Below are 19,081 nucleotides of genomic sequence, written 5' to 3'. Positions count from 1 at the left end.
CAAACTATTAAGATGACAATGGAGTGTAGTGCTATCATCTAAAGAGACTTGCCTAGGAAGAGGAAGGATCCAAGGAGCTTTCATATCCCTTGCACCATAGGCAACATGACAATTGAAAGAGCATTTTGTGACCTTGGTGCAAGCATAAATCTGATGCCTCTATCCTTGATGAAGAAGCTCCAAATCCATGAATTGAAACCCACACAGATAGCCCTCCAAATGGCTGACAAATCCATTAAGCAAGCACTTGGGGTTGTGGAGAATGTATTGGTAAAAGTGGAAAAAAATTTTCTCCCAGCTAACTTTGTCATCCTAGACATGGAAGAAGATTACAACACTACCATCATTTTGGGAAGGCCCTTCTTAGCTATGGGCAGAGCATTAATAGATGTTGAAAAGGGAGAATTGATGCTAAGAGTACATGCTAAGCACTTAGTTTTTCATGTTTTCAAGAACTTGCACGAGCCCACTCAAGAAGAGGAATGCATGAAGGTTAATCCCAGAGATCCAAACTTGAAGGAGACACTCAGTGAACCACCTCCAAAGCTTCTAAGCCCATGCTTGAATGACAGAGAAGAAGTAAAAATGGTGCAACAAGCTCAAGAAATCAAGACGGAATTACAACCAAAGCCTCCATATGAGACCCTCAGCAAGAACCTTCCAAACATTGAGACCCCAATGCATGAATCACCTCCTGAAAAAGAGAAGAATCCCAAGAAGAAGGTGCCAAGAGGTTGGAGAGATAAAAAAAATTCTGACTGAAGACTTTTCACCTGGGGATAAGGTGATGTTGAGCTACCAATCAAGGGAGTAACCTCCACAACTGTCTGAATGTTACATAGTGAACAAGATCCTATCACTAGAGCATGCTGAGATAATCAAATAAAGCACTGGAGGAAAGCTCACTATGAGAGGGGAAAAGCTAAGGCACTATGATGATCAACCTCCCTAACAAGGGACAAACGTCAAGCTAGTGACGTTAAAAAAAGTACTTGTTGAGAGGCAACCCAACCTTAGGTCACTCTTTCATACTCTTTCCAGAATAAATAGTTAGTTGAATTTCTATGTATTGCAAGGAATTAAGTTTAGTGTTACACACCAAGGTGATTGTGCCAATAAAGAAATGAAAATCAAGGGTGAATGTGTGGTACTAAGTTTGGTGTTCCACCATTAACATCATTTGAGCACAAAGTAACCCTTGAGATAATCATGAATAATCACAAATTTCAAACAATCATAGAAATCAAGTAACCTTGCATTTCACTTGTTTACTTTCTAGTTCTATAGTTTATCCTTTCATAGATTTAAAGTACAGAATGTTGCATGCATGCATGAAAGATGCACTTTGTTTTTGCATATAGAAGTAAGCAAGGAACTAATTTTGATGTTCACACACCACTTTTAGTTCAGGAATTTATAAGCAAACATGCATGATAACTATCTTTCAAGTGCTTGGGAACAAGCAACTTTCAAAGTTTGTTGTAGGTAGTCACTTTATCCCTCTAAAGAATCATATATCATCACCCAAAGAGACAAAGAAGGAATAAAAAGATCAACACTGATGGTGATAAGGAGTAAAGCAAGTGGACGAAAAGGTTGTGTTGTTAAGTGATTGCCTTATGTTCAAATTGTTGTAATTGGAAGTGCTACTTTGCCCTGTTTGTTTAGTTCAATTTTCTTTTAGCTCAATAACCATGATGCATGACATCTTATAGCACCATACTCTTGAAAAATTGCTTGCACCAAATATCTCTAAGAATGCAACAGAGAATATTTCTTTGAAAAGAAAGATGGAGAAATTTTAAAATTTTTTAGGCAAACAAAAGATTAAGAGAAGTGGAGGTTCTAATTGTGTGATCATGTATTGAGGTTTCATGTTTATGAAAACTTGTATGGGAGCTCAAAGACATGGAATGAAGTTCAGAGAAGTATTAAGGAAGTTCTAAAAAAATCTTAATATCCAAGAAGCAGCAGAAAAAGAAAGAAAATATATAAAGAAAAAGAAGAGAAAAACAAAGAACAAGCCCAAGGCTCTGAGCATCAATTACAAGGAAGAAAAAGAAAGAAACAAAGGCTCAAAGAGCTATTGTCCTAGTTAAATGCTTGTGGTAGATTTGTGTCAAAGGGAGAGGCTTGAGCAAGTAAATCCTAACGGATGCTTCAACACCTAATAACTTAGACCAACTAGTTTGGGAATACTGATTGAAAGCTTATCTAAAGAGCCGCTTTGAGACAGGACACTTAGAGTCGAGGCCAAGATGTAAAAAGAAAAAGAAGATTGTAAGAAAGAAGTGCTGCTTCAAGGTGACAATCTGTAAAGAGGCTTTCGTAATATCATTTGAATGAAGCACCTAAAGATCTAAGACTTCCAAAATGTAAGGACTAATGAGCACTGGGATCCTTGCATAAGCATATCAATCGGCGTTCACCCCACTATCACTTAGTCACTTCACTCACCTAGGCATCTTAAGAAATTCTTCAACCTATTCCGATTAAAAGAAACTTGTTTGCATAATTCTTTTCTTACTTGGGGACAAGTAAGATCTAAGTTTGTTGTTGTGATACCAGAGCATCTTGACTAGTTTTACAAGCCATTTTAGTTAGTTTAGAACTTAGTTTCATGCATTTCTTAGGCAACAAGCAAGCATTTACACTTAATATCCTTGCATGCATTCATGCATCAACAGTGTGGTGAAATCATGTGAATATGAGAGCATATGGTGCATAATTTAGTTAAGTTAATCAAGTGATTTTTATGGCCTTTAAAAGAAGGTTTTGCATGCTTATGAAATTCAAACTTTGATGCACCTTCTTTGGTTTGTGACAGGAGAAGTTGAAGCAGAGATATGGAGCCTTAGAGGAGCAAGATTGCAAGTCTAAGCTCACGATTCAAGCTTACTCAAGAGCATCCAGCACATCTGAAAATTGGCGCTCTCAATCAAGCTCTCCAGCAAGCTTGATGGAGACTCCAGTAGCAACAATGCCTTGTCAAGCATACCAAGCTGTCTCTCAAGCTCTTTAAAGAGCGCCACTCTCAGCATGTCAAGTCTTACCACTCTCAATAAACCTTGCCACACCTTGACACCAACCTCACCACACCATTCAGCAATCCAAGCTCTCCAGCAAGCTTGCTGGAGAGCACCACTTTCACCCATTATGCCTAAACCCACGCTCTCTTCCAAGCTCTCCAGGAAGCTTGCTGGAGAGCGCCACTCTCCCATACACAAACCACCATGACACCAACAAACCTTGACACACCCCTTGTCACAAGCATCAACCAAGGCCACGCTCTCCATCTCAAGCTCTCTCAAGAGCACCAAGACAAGCACACCAATCTCAGTGTCAGCGCTCGTTCAGGGTGCTCTCCAGCAAGCTTGTTGGAGAGCGCCAACCATCAATAAGGCCCTGAAGGTGTCACGCTCTTAAAGGAAACTCTTGAACAAACTTAGCGCTCTCCTGGAAGTGTCACGCTCGCTCATCGCGCTCACTTGCAAGCTTGATCACCAGCATCAACAACAAAAATATCCCTGGAGAAGAGGCAGCTCTCACTTGGGCGCTCTCTTGGGTGCTCCCTCAAGAGCACCTTTGATTCTAAAAATTTGAGTTTTTCTTGTTGTGTACGTACGCACAAGCCTATGCGTACGCACAAAACATGCATTTTTTACGAAGTGTGCACGCGCACAAAAGGGAATTCTGGCACTCGTTTCCAGCGCTCGTTTTCAAGCTCATGATTGGAGAGCGCCTTCGACACTGCACCAAGGAAAAATTGAAGTGTGTGCGTACGCACAACTTGGTGTGCACACGCACAAAGGGGAGTTTTGGCGAAGTGTGTGCACGCACAAAAAGGGATTATGGCGCTAGTTTCCAGCGCTCGTTTGCAAGCTCATGATTGGAAAGCGCCTTCGACACTGAACCAAAGAAAATTTGAAGTGTGTGCGTGCGCACAACCTAGTGTGTGCATGTTCAAAAGGGGATTCTGGCTAGGGGTGGCAAATGGGCCTAAACCCACTGGGCCGACCCGCATAACCCGCCAAAAAAGGCGGGCCAGGCTTGAAAATTAGGACCACCAAATAGCAAAAGCTCGCCTAACCCGCACCGCTTAAACCGCGGGTTTTGGCGGGGCGGGGCGGGCTTCCCCACCAAGCTTTGTGTTTTTTTAGTGAGGGGGTATTTTTACAATTTTTTGGCAAAAACCTAACTTCCCCCAACCTAACTTATAAGAGTATGAAGTTAAAAATTGAGTGGTTTGGATTATGTTTATGTTACTTTGGAGACAATATTTATATTTATATTTTAAATTATGTTTATTTTGCATAGGAGAGAATATTTATACTTATGTTTTGGATGAAAACTTAGTTTATAATTATGTTTATTAGATATTTATAATTACAAAGATTTTAATATTTATGAATATAAAAAATATAATTTTTTATGCCTTTAGAAATTATAAATTTATTAATATGATTGTGAAATTATATATATTATTTAGTAGTTAATAGTAAAAAAAAAGAGGAGTTTTGGCGGGCTTAGCCCGCCAGCCCACAATTAGGCGGGACGAGGTGGGATTCTAGGATCGCCTCACTAGGCAGGGCGGGGCGGGCTTCTCCGTTTGCCACCCCTAATTCTGGCACTCGTTTGCAAGCTCATGATTGGAGAGCGCCTTCGACACTGCACCAAGGAAAAATTGAAGTATGTGCGTACGCACAACCTGGTGTGCGCACGCACAAAGGAGAGCTTTTGCGAAGTGTGCGCACGCACAAGCAAGTGTGCACACGCACAGAAAGAAAAATGACCAGCGCTTGTAACACCCCAATTACCCTAAGCTTTATCTCTAGCCGTAAAGCAAAGGTTAATCAAAGGTTACGATAGTTCTATGGCTTATACATATTTACATAGAAGGAAATAATATATTCTAGAAGCCTGATGAAGGATTAAACTCAAAAACAGAATTTCAAAAGCGTGAAACGTTCACACAAAGCTAACGCATAAGATACAACGTCAGATGCAAAAGAATAAAACATATATATATATATATATATATATATATATATATATATGTATGTATGTAAGAGTATAATAGTCATAGGGAACTAGCTGTAGCTTGCGGAGTTTAAGCCAACTAGTATATACAGACATACAGAGTTTTGGAGTTAAAAACAGCTTATACAACTATTCTCTCAAATAAGCCTCTAAGGCCATAAAGATAAATATACAAAGAGATGTGAGAGTAACTACTACAAGTAAAACAGAAATAAACCAAGGAGGAACCATACTCCGCTCTGTCATCATATTCGCAATTTCACCGAGGTGAATTACGTCCTGCATCTGAAAAACAACAACAAAGTATGGAATGAGAATCGGAGGTTCTCAGTATGGTAACAGCGCCCAATAATGTAAAATGTAAGACTCTGGGATGCCAAAGGCAATCGTAGAACTTCACATCGCATATGGAATATTCAAGCTTAAATGAAATAAATAAATAAATAAATAAATAAAGAACTTAAACCATAAACTGGGTTATCTAAACTTAGGGGTTTCTAACTAATAGTAATCACACCGCTGTATCCCACAGCCTTCACCAACCTAACCTCTGTGCGATCCCATCGCCACCACCTACCTAACCTCCTCAGCACCAGACAAACACAAGATAATGCAAGCAAGTGAAACACAGATAGTATTCATTTACAACAAGTAATTCAAGAAGCAAGTAGGCATGTTATACAATTAGGAAAACTCAAGTAATCAAAGCAAACAAGCATATAAGAGATGCATATGATGAATGTCTATCCTATTGGCTCGTGATATCACTTGTCGGTCCGTAAATGCCAACCCGACACATCCTCTCGGATGTAGCCTTTTCTGCCTTGCCAGAGATATAGTGCCATGCACACTCATGCAGCAGCGAATCTGCTATGTCTGAGATATAGTGCCCTGCGCACTCATGCAATAGGGAGTCTACTACGCCAGGGATATAGGCCCAGCACACTTCCTGCAGCAGAGAATGAACCAACCACAACAAATCATGCAGCAGAACAATCTGCCACGTCGGGGATATAGGCTCCGCACACTCTCAACATTCAACAAGTCATGCGACAAAAACATCTGCCACGCCGAAGATATAGGCTCCCCACACTCTCAACAACATCTACTCATGTTGCAGAGAAATCTGCTACGCTAGGGATATAGGCCCTGCACACTCTCAACAACCATTCGTCATGCTACAAAACAATCTGCTACGCCGGAGATATAAGCTCCACACACTCTCATATATTCCAATCATTTCCTCATTATCCCTTTTCAAGTTCTCAACTTAACACAACCATCGCCAATTTATAATTCTCCATTCCGAACTCATCAGTTCATCAATTTCTCAATTTGTTGTCAGTACTCACCAAGTTCACTACTCTTCCTTCTCCCTCAACCAAACTCATCATCAATACATCAGAAACCTAAACCTCTGTTCGCTAACTTTTCAAGGTAGACCTAAATTAAATCTCCTAGGGCCTTTCCCATATTTTGATACCCGAAAATAAGCCCAAGAGTCTTAAAATGGTGTCGCAAAAGCTTACAAGCTTGTTGGGAAGGTGAATAGCTGAAAACAAAGTTTAAGTTTGAGAAACAGGGCGTGTGTGTACGCATAGGGGTGTGCGTGTGCACGTCCAAAGGGATTTTTAAAAAGTGTGCGTACGCATAGGGGTGTGTGTACGCACAGGTACCAATTTTCACAATTCTGTTCACTTGCACAAGGCGTGCTAGCGCCCCCAACAGACTGACCGTTCCAACGTGTGCGTGCGCACAAGGTTGTGCGTGCGCACAAGGCTGTGCGTGCGCATAGGTTGTAAATTTTGCAAGGTTGTGCGTGCGCACATACCAGAAATCACAAAATTCTGCAACTCTGCAGAATTTTATATTTTGACACCAATCTTTAAATGATCATAACTTCCTCTACAAAAATCCAAATTTTACAAACTTTATATCAATTTGAATACTTTTCAGTAATCTTTAATTCTAAACAAGTTTCAACACTTTTTGAAAATTGAGGCACAAGTTATAATCCGTCAAAGTTCACCAAAAATATATTTTTACCCAAATCCTCAATTTTAACCAACTCTCAATCCAAAACAAACTCAATCACTTTTCAACCATACCAAAACAACCCAAAATTCATCCTAAGTACTGCTTCAACCATTTCCTCAAATCACACAACCTTTTAAACCATTCAACAAGTCTAAACCTAACCTAATTCACATTTTCCAAACTTTCATCCAATAAACACATTTTCATCATTTCATCATCATCAATACTCAAAATCATCATTCACAATTCTTACCAATTCATTCAATTCATCAAACTTCCTTACTCCTTTACTTTCAACATAAACCACAATAACCAACATTCAAAGTCATCATCAACATCCATCGTCAGTTCGTCACACATCATAATTATCACTATTCTTTATTTCAATCCATCACAAACATTTTACACAAACTCATTACCTTAAATTCTTATAATTCTCATTATCAATTATTATAACTAGTCACCAACAATACTCATCAACACCAATTTTTTCCAACAATCACCATCAATCACAATAATCCAATACAACCAATAATTAACGTCAATTCACATATAAATATTCATACACCAACAACATTCAATCCTATCTTAGGGTCAACTAGTCTAAGTGTCTAGAAACATTACATATTACATAAAGGAAACCGAAACCATACCTTGGCTGATTTCCAATATGCACAAACCACCACTTGAGTCCAAACAAGCTTCCAAGATTCACCAACAAGCCACCAAAGCTCAACTAACATCATATATATATATATATATATATATATATATATATATATATATATATATATATATATATATATATCAAAATCAAAACCTAAGATATACAAAACAACTAAACACAAGGTTTTAGTAAAACCTTACCTTAAACAATGAGATTAGGGATAAAATCCAACAATTACCCGCTACTAGAGATCACCTAAACAAGCAAAACCACAAAACTTTCTCAAAAATCAAACCCAAAAATGCGCAGAAATCTAGGGCTGGAAACTGGTATGTGAGATGCAATTTTTTATCAGATTTTCTTAGATAAAAAGGAAGAGCTCGTCAAGAGCTTCGCATGGCCATAAACGGCTCGTCAATCGGAGCTCCGAATCAAAAGTTATGGAGCTTTGAAGGAGGAAGTGAATAGTGTTCTTCTTTGTCCTCTCCTCTCTCAACACCAGCACCCCTTTCATTGTGGGTGTGCTGAAAATGAGCCTAAAGCTCATTAAAATGTGCTTTTATATGTTGGGCTTGGGCCCAACTTAGGTCCGATCCAATCCGTTAGCGTTTTAGGTTCGTTTGCCCCACTTTGGGCCAAAACCTTTAAGATTAGTGTCCAGTTTTCGATTCTAAATTATTTTTAATTCTTTCAAAATAATAAATCAAATTTCAAAATCTTATTTTCCAAAATACGCAGTACTGGACAGACTAGAGCCGGTACTGCCAGCTTAAGCGCCAGTACGCATTTTTATAAAAACTTTTCGAAGAAGGTACATTTTTCAACTCAAAAAAATTCACTGAAATCAAATCTCACATTTATATTTTCAAATTAAAACTTCTAAATTTTAAATTTATTTTGGATACTGAAATTATTATTTTATTAAAACAGTTTTACGTGAAAACTCTGGCTCTTACAGCGCTCATTCTCCACACTCTTGAGCAAGCGTAGCGCTCTCCTGGAAGGTGCCGAACGCTCACTTTTCAAGTTCACTACCAAGTGCCAGAGTTACGAAGCCCAAAATCCCAAGTAAATCAAGTGAAGACTATAGGGAGAAGCACTATAAATAGAAGGAGTTTTGAACTCGTTAGGGGGCTTACACACTTTTACATTCTGCACACTAGAATTAGATCACCATACTTTACATCTTTGTACTTGCTTGTATTTAGTTTTAATTTTACTTTCATGCACTTTGAATTTCTTTAAGCTTTCTTAGAGCAATGATCAACTAAACCCCCACTCATTAGGGGGAGGAGCTCTGTTGTAATTTCAATGAATTAATTCACTTCTTCTTCTTCTCAATCCGCTTGTTGTAGCTAAGGGAAAGCTTTTGTGCTTTATAGATCCAATCACTACCGAGTGGGAGTTTGGATCTACTTGAATCTCTATGTGAGCCTTGAGAAAGAGATCATAGAATTCAGTTTGAAGCTTCTCCCTCATAACTCTTTTGATCAAAACATTCTTAGTTGGTACGTGACATATAACCTCTTTGAATTGAGATCCTAAGGGTTGTGTGGCTCTTGGATTAGAAATTGAGTTTCACTTCTTCTCATGAACAATAAGATCAAGAGATTGGCAATTGATTGTGTTAAGAGAAATTGAGTTGCCAAGAAATTGGAATTCAATTATTTACAATCCACCATAGATCTACTTCATATTATTGAAAAAGAAGTTGAGACCCATTGATTCATGAAGGATCATAACATCTCTGATCCCTAATGAATCTCACCCATTATATTTCTTCACTTTAATTCTTTTGAATTTTTAGTTTTCTTTAAGTCCCAACACCCATAACCCCTTTACTTTCATGCAATTTACAATTTATTGTCATTTATATTTTGCCTTTATTTTCTTGCCATTTAAGTTTCCGCTCTTTACTATTCTGCAATTTACTTTCAACCCTTTATTATTCAGTCATTTAGATTCAGCACTTTTACTCTCTATGCTATTTACTTTTCTGTTGAGTTAATCACCCAAAATCATCAAATATTTGTTTGACTAGAGAAATCATTTAACTAAAGTTGTTTAATCCATCAATTCTTGTAGGATCGACCTCACTCAACAATGAGTTATTATTTGGCGATCCAGTATACTTGCCGGAAGAATTTATGTTGAGTAAATTCCGGTCATCAAAATTGTAATGAGAATATTCACTGGCAGAAGGTTATCGACAAAAAGAAAGAAATACTAAATAAATTTCCATCACTAATCAGGAGCCATTAAAGCTAACCCGCTCCAAATTCATTATCAACCATCATTATATAAAAGGTAAACGCATCATAAAATATTCACATAATTCATTAAATTAAAAAAAAAAGTGTCATCTGATTTCTCAAGTACACAAATATTAGCATGCGTTATAAAAAATCTAACAATGAAAAACAACAACTGGCTGAGGGCTTGTGAAAAGGATGAAATGAAAATAAAAAGCAAGACACTAAGCTTAAAATTTATTGCAACGTACCACTTTCGCTTCCTCTATAGCTGCTTTCAGGTCCTTAAATACAAGTTGATTCGTATATTAAACCTATTTTTTCAGTCATGGTACTAGCTACTACTTCTTATTAACTCATTCAACTCCTTAATGTAAATACTACCTACTTTTTACATTCCCGTGCTCACTGTTCTGGACAACGCCGCCTGGTGGATTCAGTCCCATTTGGAAAGGTTACGGTTGCGATCATGGTGGATACCATAGCCAAGTTCCCTCTTATGTCTTCCATCCATTGCCTGTTCTCCCCTTCGTCTGTCAGCTTCTTCAATCCTTTTATTATCTCTTTTAGAATAATTCTCTAACATCTTGCCATTTGAATATTCTTTTGTCCTTTTTTATTTTCTTCATTCCATCCGTGATTCACCAATCAACAAAAATAAGTAAGTAATGATGATATATACTACAACTAGCTAAAGAACTTTATAAGAAGATGTTGCAGCCTAGCTACTACAACTATTTGTTGTAATAAGGAATTTTAATATAATGAAAATGGGAAGAAAAAAATTAAACACTGAACCAGAAGTTTCATATTTCAGAAACCAACTCAATTAAGGTATATATATATATATATATGCAAATTAATAAATCTTTACAATGATACTTCAAGTAACAATTCAATTTGTGTATACATTGCATACGATTCAATCTGGAAAAATAATACCTGGTGATGACCACAGGCGAAAAGCGGCAGAGCAGGGCTTTGAAAGCTTTAAAGCTATCAGATTTAAAATTATCAGATTACAACTTAATAAAACCCTAAAGCTCAATTTTTATTTTAGCTTAAGAATTTGGTACACCGTTAGGTGAAAGGGTTAGAGAAAGAGGGAACAAACATACCTGAGTACGCAGACAGCGGCAGAATGGAACAGCAACTCCGACGGTGGGGCGGACAGCCACAGCTCCCTCCGGTCACTACATAAATAGCGGCGATGGCGAGGAAGCAACGGCAACGGGGGGCACGAACGGCGGCAACTCCTCCCCCTGGGCCACTGACCTCCATTCTCTTCTCCCTTTCTTCTTCAATGGCGACGCAACGGCAATACTGGACGACGACGGCGACGATCTTGACGGTAGAGCGATATGCGACAATCCCTCCAGCAGCGGCGTGGATTGCAGTGGCCCCCTCTCTTCCTCGCGTTTGGCTCGACAACGTTCTTCTTTCTCAACTTCTCCCCCTCTCTTTCTCGGTTCTGACAACGACGGTGGCGACGGTGGTACCCAGCTCCGCCGACACCATCACCTCCCTCTCTTCTTTTCCATGCTCTCTCTTTCTCTTTTCTTTCTTCCTTTCTTCTTTCCTTTCTTTCTTTCTTTCTTTTTAACCGTGGGTGGGGTGAGGGGTAGGGGTGAGTGGATAGTGTAAGGTCCTACATCGGTTGGGGAGGGAAACAAAGCATGCCTTATAATGGTGTCGATACCTCTCCCTAGCATGACGCGTTTTGACGAGTGAATGTGGGAGGCTTCGGCTATCATCCCTATCGTCAAAGACAAGACCGTGAGGCCTTGTGTGCCAAAGCGAAACAATATCGTGCTAGCGGATGGTCTGGACAGTTACAGATGGTATCAGAGCTGGAGCCTGGACCGATGTGCCAGCGAGGGCGCTGGGCTCCCTTAGGGAGGTGGATTTTAAGGTCCCATATCGGTTGGCGAAGGGAACGAAGCATGCCTTATAAGGGTATGGATACCTCTTCCTAGCATGACGCATTTTGACGAGTGAGTGTGGGGGGTTTCGGCTATCATACCTATTGTCAAAGGCAAAACCATGAGGCCTTGTGTGCCAAAGCGGACAATATCGTGCTAACGGGTGGTTTGTGTTGTTACAGATAGGATTGTGAGGGTTAGTGTGTGATTTGAATTTTAGGGTTAAGGTTTGATCATTTTAATTAAATTAGGATATAGAATAATTTAAGATTTAATTTAATTTTTTAAAAATTATTTTAAAAATATTATTGAATTATCAATTTATTCATTGATTTTTAATTAAGTATTTTAATTTAAAATTTTAATATTTAAATTAAATTATATAAAATTTTCATTAATTTTTAATTATTAACTTATTAAATAGTTTTAAATAATTTTTTAATTTAAAGTTAATAGTATTTTACTTAATTTTTTATTTATAAAATTAAATTTAAAATTTTAATATTTAAAATAAATCATATAAATTATCATTAGTTTCTAATTATTAAATTTTTTAAATTATAAATTTTTTAATTATCAATAGACCCCTTTAGGCTACCCTCTAAAACCATGACTATAGATCTTTTTAGGTCACCCCCCAAAATCGTGACCATAGACCCCTTTCGGTCACCCCTCAAAACCATGACCATAGACCCTTTTAGGTCACTCTTTCGAAAAACCATGACCATAGACTTCCTTAGGTCACCCCCAAAACCGTGACCATAGACCTCTTTAGGTCACCCCCTAAAACCGTGACTATAGACCCTTTAGGTCATCCCCACAACCGTGACTATAAACCTTTTTAACTCATTCTTTTTTGAAAAACTGTGACTATTGACCTTTTTTGGTCACTGTAAAAAACCGTGACCATAGACTCCTTTAGGTCACCCCCAAAACCGTGACGATATACCCTTTTAGGTCACCCCCCAAAATTGTGACTATAGACCCCTTTAGGTCACCCCCCAAAACCGTGACCATAGACTCTTTTAGGTCACCCTTTTTTGAAAAACCGTTACTATAGACCCTTTTTGGTCACTGTAAAAAACTGTGACCATAGACTCCTTTAGGTCACCCTCTAAAACCGTGACCATAGACCCTTTTAGACCACCCTTTTTTAAAAAACCGTGACCATATTAGCTTTTTTTTGTCACGGTAAAAACTAGTGACTATAGAGAGTCTATGGTCACTATTTTTTACCAGGACTAAAAAAACTGTGGCCATAGACCCAAAATGTTTTAGTGTTACCATCGAAAAACCAAATTCGATGGTAACATTTTTATCCGATGAATTTATTGTCAAATTCGTCGATAAATCTGGCGGTAACCCACCGCCAACGTCCAACACTAAATCTAACAATATTCAACATTTTTTTTGTAGTGTATTATCATTAAAGTGTGATTGATAATACCTTAATAATTGAGTAAACTACTATTTTTAATTATAAAATTTAAAAATACTAACAAATTTAACTATGAATGATCAAAATTAATTTTATAACTACAAAAATAATTTTTATAGAAGGTACTCAAATACTTTTTCATACATATATAAATTTGTCGATATTTTAACTTTTTATGTATAAAAAAATGATAATTTTTTTTATAAATACAAAATTATTAATTTTATTTATTTATGAATAAATTTATTAACATTCTAAATAGAAATAATAATCTACTCGAAGTTCAAAAATATGAAAAGTCCATTATTAACAAAATAAAAATTAAATTACATTGTCAAATACAAAAGGAAAGAGACAAAATATATATCCCCCTCTAGAAAAAAATCAAAAACATAATATATCGATATTAGTATCTCTTATATATATCGGCAATGCCTATAAAAATAATTTACATTATTAATAAAGATCAAACACTTAGAAAATTAAATTGAATGAGCAATGTTCTTCATAAAAAGCTATATATAATAAGAATATATGAGAAAAATTGATGTCCATTTTTAAAATGTATAAAAAATATATTAAAAACTTATATAAAAAAGCTTTTTAATTAAATTATAAACAATTCATTATCTCAATTAATTCTATTTTTATTATTTTTAAATATATTTAATAAAAAAAATCAAAAGACACGTATAAAAGGTAAAGAAGGAAGGTGAAAAATTAGATGTAATGGAATGAAAGAAGAAGAAATATGTTTCGTTCTATTTCATCACATTCTTTTATATTCCTTCAAACATAGCCTACAAGATTGCATAAGAAATAACAAGAAGCGTCTACTATTCTACTTAGCTTATACCCACAGATAACTGATACTTTTTATTTTTAGGATAGTTATTATTTTTTATAGTTACGTTATTTAAGGTAGATTATTGTTTTTGTTTTATATTATGGGAACCTCTCTACTAAAAATCCAACTAAACTTGACACTACGTGACTTCATCTTACATACTTGTTTATCAGCGCGTTCTTGCAACCTTCTAATCCTGGGTGCTAATCCACACACAAAATCCTGTGCATGTCTTCCCTCAGGTGTCAAACCCTGTAACTCTCCCAATCTCCAGCGTCCGATCAAATACTCCAAAATGTCAGCATAATCAGCGGCTGTGTATACACCAAGACGCTGTGCCACAGCAGAGAAGTGATCAAAGAGGTGTGGGTCCCTCCCATCATGCATCAAATATGCTGGCATTGTGATTTTTTTGCGCATCATTTCTGAGATGGCTATCATTGTCCCTGTGGGGTCCACTTCTAGAAGCTTCTCCACAATCTTGGAGTACACATTCTCATGGCGCTTCTCGTCCGCAGCAATGGTGCCGCATATACGCGCAAGCACAGGATCACCGCTCTTTGTTGCAAGCCGAGCTGTGTTGCCGTGTGAGATGAAAGTGGCTCGTTCTTGAAATGATGTGTACACAAACCCCATATATGGGTTGTTTTCAGTTTTCACATCCTACATCACATTAAATTAATTATAATTTCAAATTGGTTTTGATAAGAAACCAAACTTTTTAAGATGATGAATAGTGTGAGAAGAGAGGCAGAGAAAGGAAAGTGGTGTAAGAAGACTAGCTAGCTTGCTGAAGTTAGAATGACTGATCACAAGAATGAATGTCTACTGTTTGTATCATTTATAGCTAACTATGATTAGTTCTAAACTATTTCCTAACTATAGTTCTAACAGATTACTATGACAGTATAATAAGTAACCAGCTAACTAAAGTTAAAGGCTAATGGCTATTATAAATAAACTCTGTATTAACTAACAAAAATTTTATATATTATCATTGATTTGCATAGATTAAAAAGAAAAGAGAAATGTTAACTAATTGGTTGATGATAAAAAAAAAAAAAAAAAGAAGTTAATTTCCGATTTTTTTTTATTTGGGATATGATTAGTGAGTTTAAGAAACTAATTTTGATGTGAAAAAAAAAATTATATTACCATTTTCATCTTTATATTGATCACTAGTTTGTGGTATAAAAGAAATAAATAATTTCTTATATGTATCTATATCTTTTTTCCATTATTTCGGTTATATTATCACTATAACTATCTTAAATATAGATAATTTTTTATTCTACAAGAGAATAATCGACCATGATCATTAGAAGTTATTCTCAAGAAATGATTAAGTTTCATTTACAATTCTAAATATTTCAGTATTCAGGTATTTTTTTTTTTCAATTCAATTCTAAATCTGCTAAAATTTTTGTTAATTTAAATATCCGTATCCCTTATAAATATTTCTATTATCGCCGGAAGAATTTCTATCCCAATAAAAAAAATTAGAATCTTCACCAAAAACGTTTAGATTTAACCTCTAAACTCAAAAATACCATTCCATTTTAGATAATATCTCGAAACAAAAATAATAAGGCATTTTTTCTAAGTGAAAATACAAAGGATGCTAAACTCCTCAGAGCAAAAACATAGCAAATATATATGTGTATATCAACTATCTTTTCCTAAAATCTACAAGTCTACAAAATAGCTGTTTTTTTTTTTTTTTAAACTCGTTAGTTTTTATTATATCTCCTAAAATTTATATTATTTCATAAAAGTGCACAAATAATTTTAGACTAAATATTTAAATTGGCCTTCAAAATATTTTAGATTAGATATTTTAGTCTCTAACAAATTTTTATTCATTAAAAATTATTGAGAATTATTCTCGTCGAATAAATTAATCTTTTTGTCATTTTTAGTCAAATTTTTAATATTATTGAATAAATAAATCTCTAACAAATTTTAATATAAGACAATTAAATCTTAAAAAATACTATAAAATAAATTAGTCCATTTTAAAATGACAAAAAAAATTAAACTCTATTTGACGAAAATAATTTTTGAGAATTTGTAAAAAATAAAAAATTTATTAAAAACTAAAATATCCGATTTAAAATTATTTAAAATTCTATATATTTGAGTGTGTATTGATAATTTTAAATTTAACACTATGTAAATGCAAGAAAATATGCTTCTAACAAAAATATGCATGTATATATTGTCCCTTACCACGCCAGCTCCAATCAAGTAATGGATAGTCTTCTCAATCATGAACATATCAACCCTCCCAGAAAGATAGAGATAAGTTTTGAGCAAGTCCCCATGCCTATTCTCCTCGGAGGTCCAAGCCCGAGACCACACAGCCCATGGGTTCGGGGACGAGCCTAACTTGTCTCCAACACCATCAAGCTGGTTGAACCATGTCTGGTAGCTTGGCAGTGCTTCCTCCGTGATCATGTCACCCACCAACACCACCAAGTAATCATCTGGAAGCTCAGCTGTCCTATCTCTTAGAGCCTTCACCTGAATATTTTTAAGTACCAAAATGTAATTATGAACTACCACTAAAAGTATTTGGAGAAAAAGATAGGAACCGAGTACATGCATGATTCGAATTTACTATTTTTGTAATTAATTTTAATAAGTGTTAATAAATTATTAAACTAATTTAATTGAATATTAATCAATAAAAAATAAAAATACTATTCGTAAACTAAAATCAGTTATTAAAATCAGCTATCAATATATTTATATAAATATATGTAATTTAATTTATTTTTCAATGTGTATTTATATTCTAACATATATTTTAGGAAGAGTTTCAGGTATATCAGGAATACCGATGTTCCAATTGTTTTAACAGTAGATTTCGATTAATATATATTATATATATTTTTTATGATTCAGATCAACGGTTAAAATAAATGGAACACCGGTATTTTCGGTATACCTGAAATTTTTCTTATATTTTATACTAATAGCTGACTTTGGCTGTGAATAATTGTAATGTACACGTAGCATAATTTTTAAAATAAAATATAGAATAAAAGAATGTATGTTAACCTGATAAATGAACTCATCTAAAGAAAGGGATGAGTCCGGTAACAAATCATGGGGCTGCCAGCTTTTCTCGACGGGCTTGACAAGAGGCAAGATGCACTGTGAAGCCCAACCCTCAAGTGACTTGAAAATTTCAATCTTCTCCGGTGGTAATGTTGATGATGATGATGATGAGCGTGCATGTGCATGTAACATGGAGATATGGATGCCACTTGGGGTCCATGCATGCGCAAGTGATGCCCTCTTGGGTGTGAACATCATCCTTGTTTGCAATTGCATTGCCATTTCTTCTTCTGGAATTGGGAGAAACCAACCCAAGAGAATCATATAAATATATCTCTCTGGAAAACTGAAATTGTTAAAAAAATGCCTTTAAATAAATAAATAAATAAAGTGCTTTTGGTTTGTCGCTATCCATCCCTTCCATGAAGTAATAGTAGTACCAGTACCTCTGTTTCTTGCTTTTCCTTTTTAGGTACAGAAATTAATACCAACACTCCGATCTTTTGGTTTGATTCTTAAATAGTCGTGAATTATCTCTAGGGGCATTCGAAGTCAAACCATCTAAATTAAATCGTTTAATTCATCTAATTTAAAATAAAAATTAATTAAAATAGTACTAATTTAAATTTAATTAAATTTTGTTTTAGTAAACTGCATGAATTAGATTTAATTAAACTTTAGATTTACTTCTTAAATAAGATCTAATTTAATTCAAATAGCACAATAATGTGATATAATATTATGTTATAATATATTAAAATTAATTAGTATTTATTAGAATTATTTAACATGTTTAGATATTTATTATTTTAATTTTTTTAGAACTATTCTCCATGTACAAGTCATTTACACATATAAGTCTATACAAGTCATTTAACATGCTTCTTCTTGTTTTTTTTTAATCATCATCACATCTTCTTTTTTTCATTCATCTTTCCTTTCTTGTTTTACCTTCTCAAGTTTCTTTTTGTTTTACTCTTTTTTAACAAAAATAAAAACAAAAAATCAAACAAAGAAGAAGAAGAAACACATAATGCTGCAAAATTACTTGGAAGAGGATGAACCTACATTCATTCAACTAAAAAAAAGAAAGAAATAAATAAAAAAAGAAGAAAAAAATGCAGCATTAGAGAAAATATTTTTGTGTAGTTGCAACAAATTTCAGGATAAAACTAAGACATTTAGGTGTATTGTTTAAGAATTTTCGGTGTATCATTATTGTTTTACTCTTTCTTAACAAGAATGAAAAAAAAAAAAAAGAAGAAACACCATAATACCGCAAAATTACTTGGAAGAGGATGAACTTACATTTATTCAACTAAAAGAAAGAAAGAAATAAGGAAAAAAATACAGCATTAGAGAAAATATTTTTGTGTAGTTGCAGCAAATTTCAGAGTAAAATTAACACAATTAAGTGTATTGTTTAAGAATTTTCAGTAGATTTGAACTGATAAATTCTGCATAATTCAAAACTTTTCCTCTTCCTCCTCTTCATCTTCTTTTTCTTCTTCTTCTTCTTCTTTTTTTATCATCACCATCTTTTTTTTTATTCATCTTTCCTTTCTTATTTTACCTTCTCAAATTTCTTCTTGTTTTACACATTCTTAACAAGAATAAAAATGAAAAAAATCGAACAAAAAAGAAGAAAAAATACATAATGTTGTAAAATTACTTGGAAGAGGATGAACCTACATTCATTTAACCAAAAAAAAGAAAAAATGCAGCATTAGAGAAAATATTTTTGTGTAATTGCAACAAATTTTGGGGTAAAACTAAGACATTTAGGTGTATTATTTAAGAATTTTCGGTGAAATT

The 19,081-nt window shown here is 34.9% G+C and overlaps 1 protein-coding gene across 1 annotated transcript; it reads right to left on the bottom strand.

The window, feature by feature from the left end:
- Positions 1-14,088: 14,088 nt before the first annotated feature.
- Positions 14,089-17,667, bottom strand: LOC112766515 (stearoyl-[acyl-carrier-protein] 9-desaturase 6, chloroplastic). Its single transcript, XM_025812405.3, has 3 exons — positions 17,267-17,667; positions 16,433-16,726; positions 14,089-14,866 (listed from the first exon to the last, which is right to left on the bottom strand). The coding sequence occupies exons 1-3, from the start codon at positions 17,588-17,590 to the stop codon at positions 14,297-14,299; spliced, it is 1,188 nt and encodes a 395-aa protein (XP_025668190.1). The 5' UTR covers positions 17,591-17,667; the 3' UTR covers positions 14,089-14,296.
- Between the last annotated feature and the right edge of the window lie 1,414 nt (positions 17,668-19,081).

This window comes from Arachis hypogaea, chromosome 17, assembly GCF_003086295.3.
Source record: "Arachis hypogaea cultivar Tifrunner chromosome 17, arahy.Tifrunner.gnm2.J5K5, whole genome shotgun sequence".
NCBI lineage: Eukaryota > Viridiplantae > Streptophyta > Magnoliopsida > Fabales > Fabaceae > Arachis > Arachis hypogaea.
Note: the sequence above shows the minus strand (reverse complement) of the source record. Positions and strands in the feature narration are given on the sequence as shown.

Excerpts from the sequence above, each read along its gene's own strand:
- LOC112766515 (XM_025812405.3), bottom strand. The coding sequence starts at position 17,590 with ATGATTCTCTTGGGTTGGTTTCTCCCAATTCCAGAAGAAGAAATGGCA. Across the intron at positions 16,727-17,266 it reads TAGATGAGTTCATTTATCAG|GTGAAGGCTCTAAGAGATAG; the intron begins GTTAACATACAT and ends AAAAATATTCAG. Across the intron at positions 14,867-16,432 it reads ACTTGATTGGAGCTGGCGTG|GATGTGAAAACTGAAAACAA; the intron begins GTAAGGGACAAT and ends AATGTGATGTAG.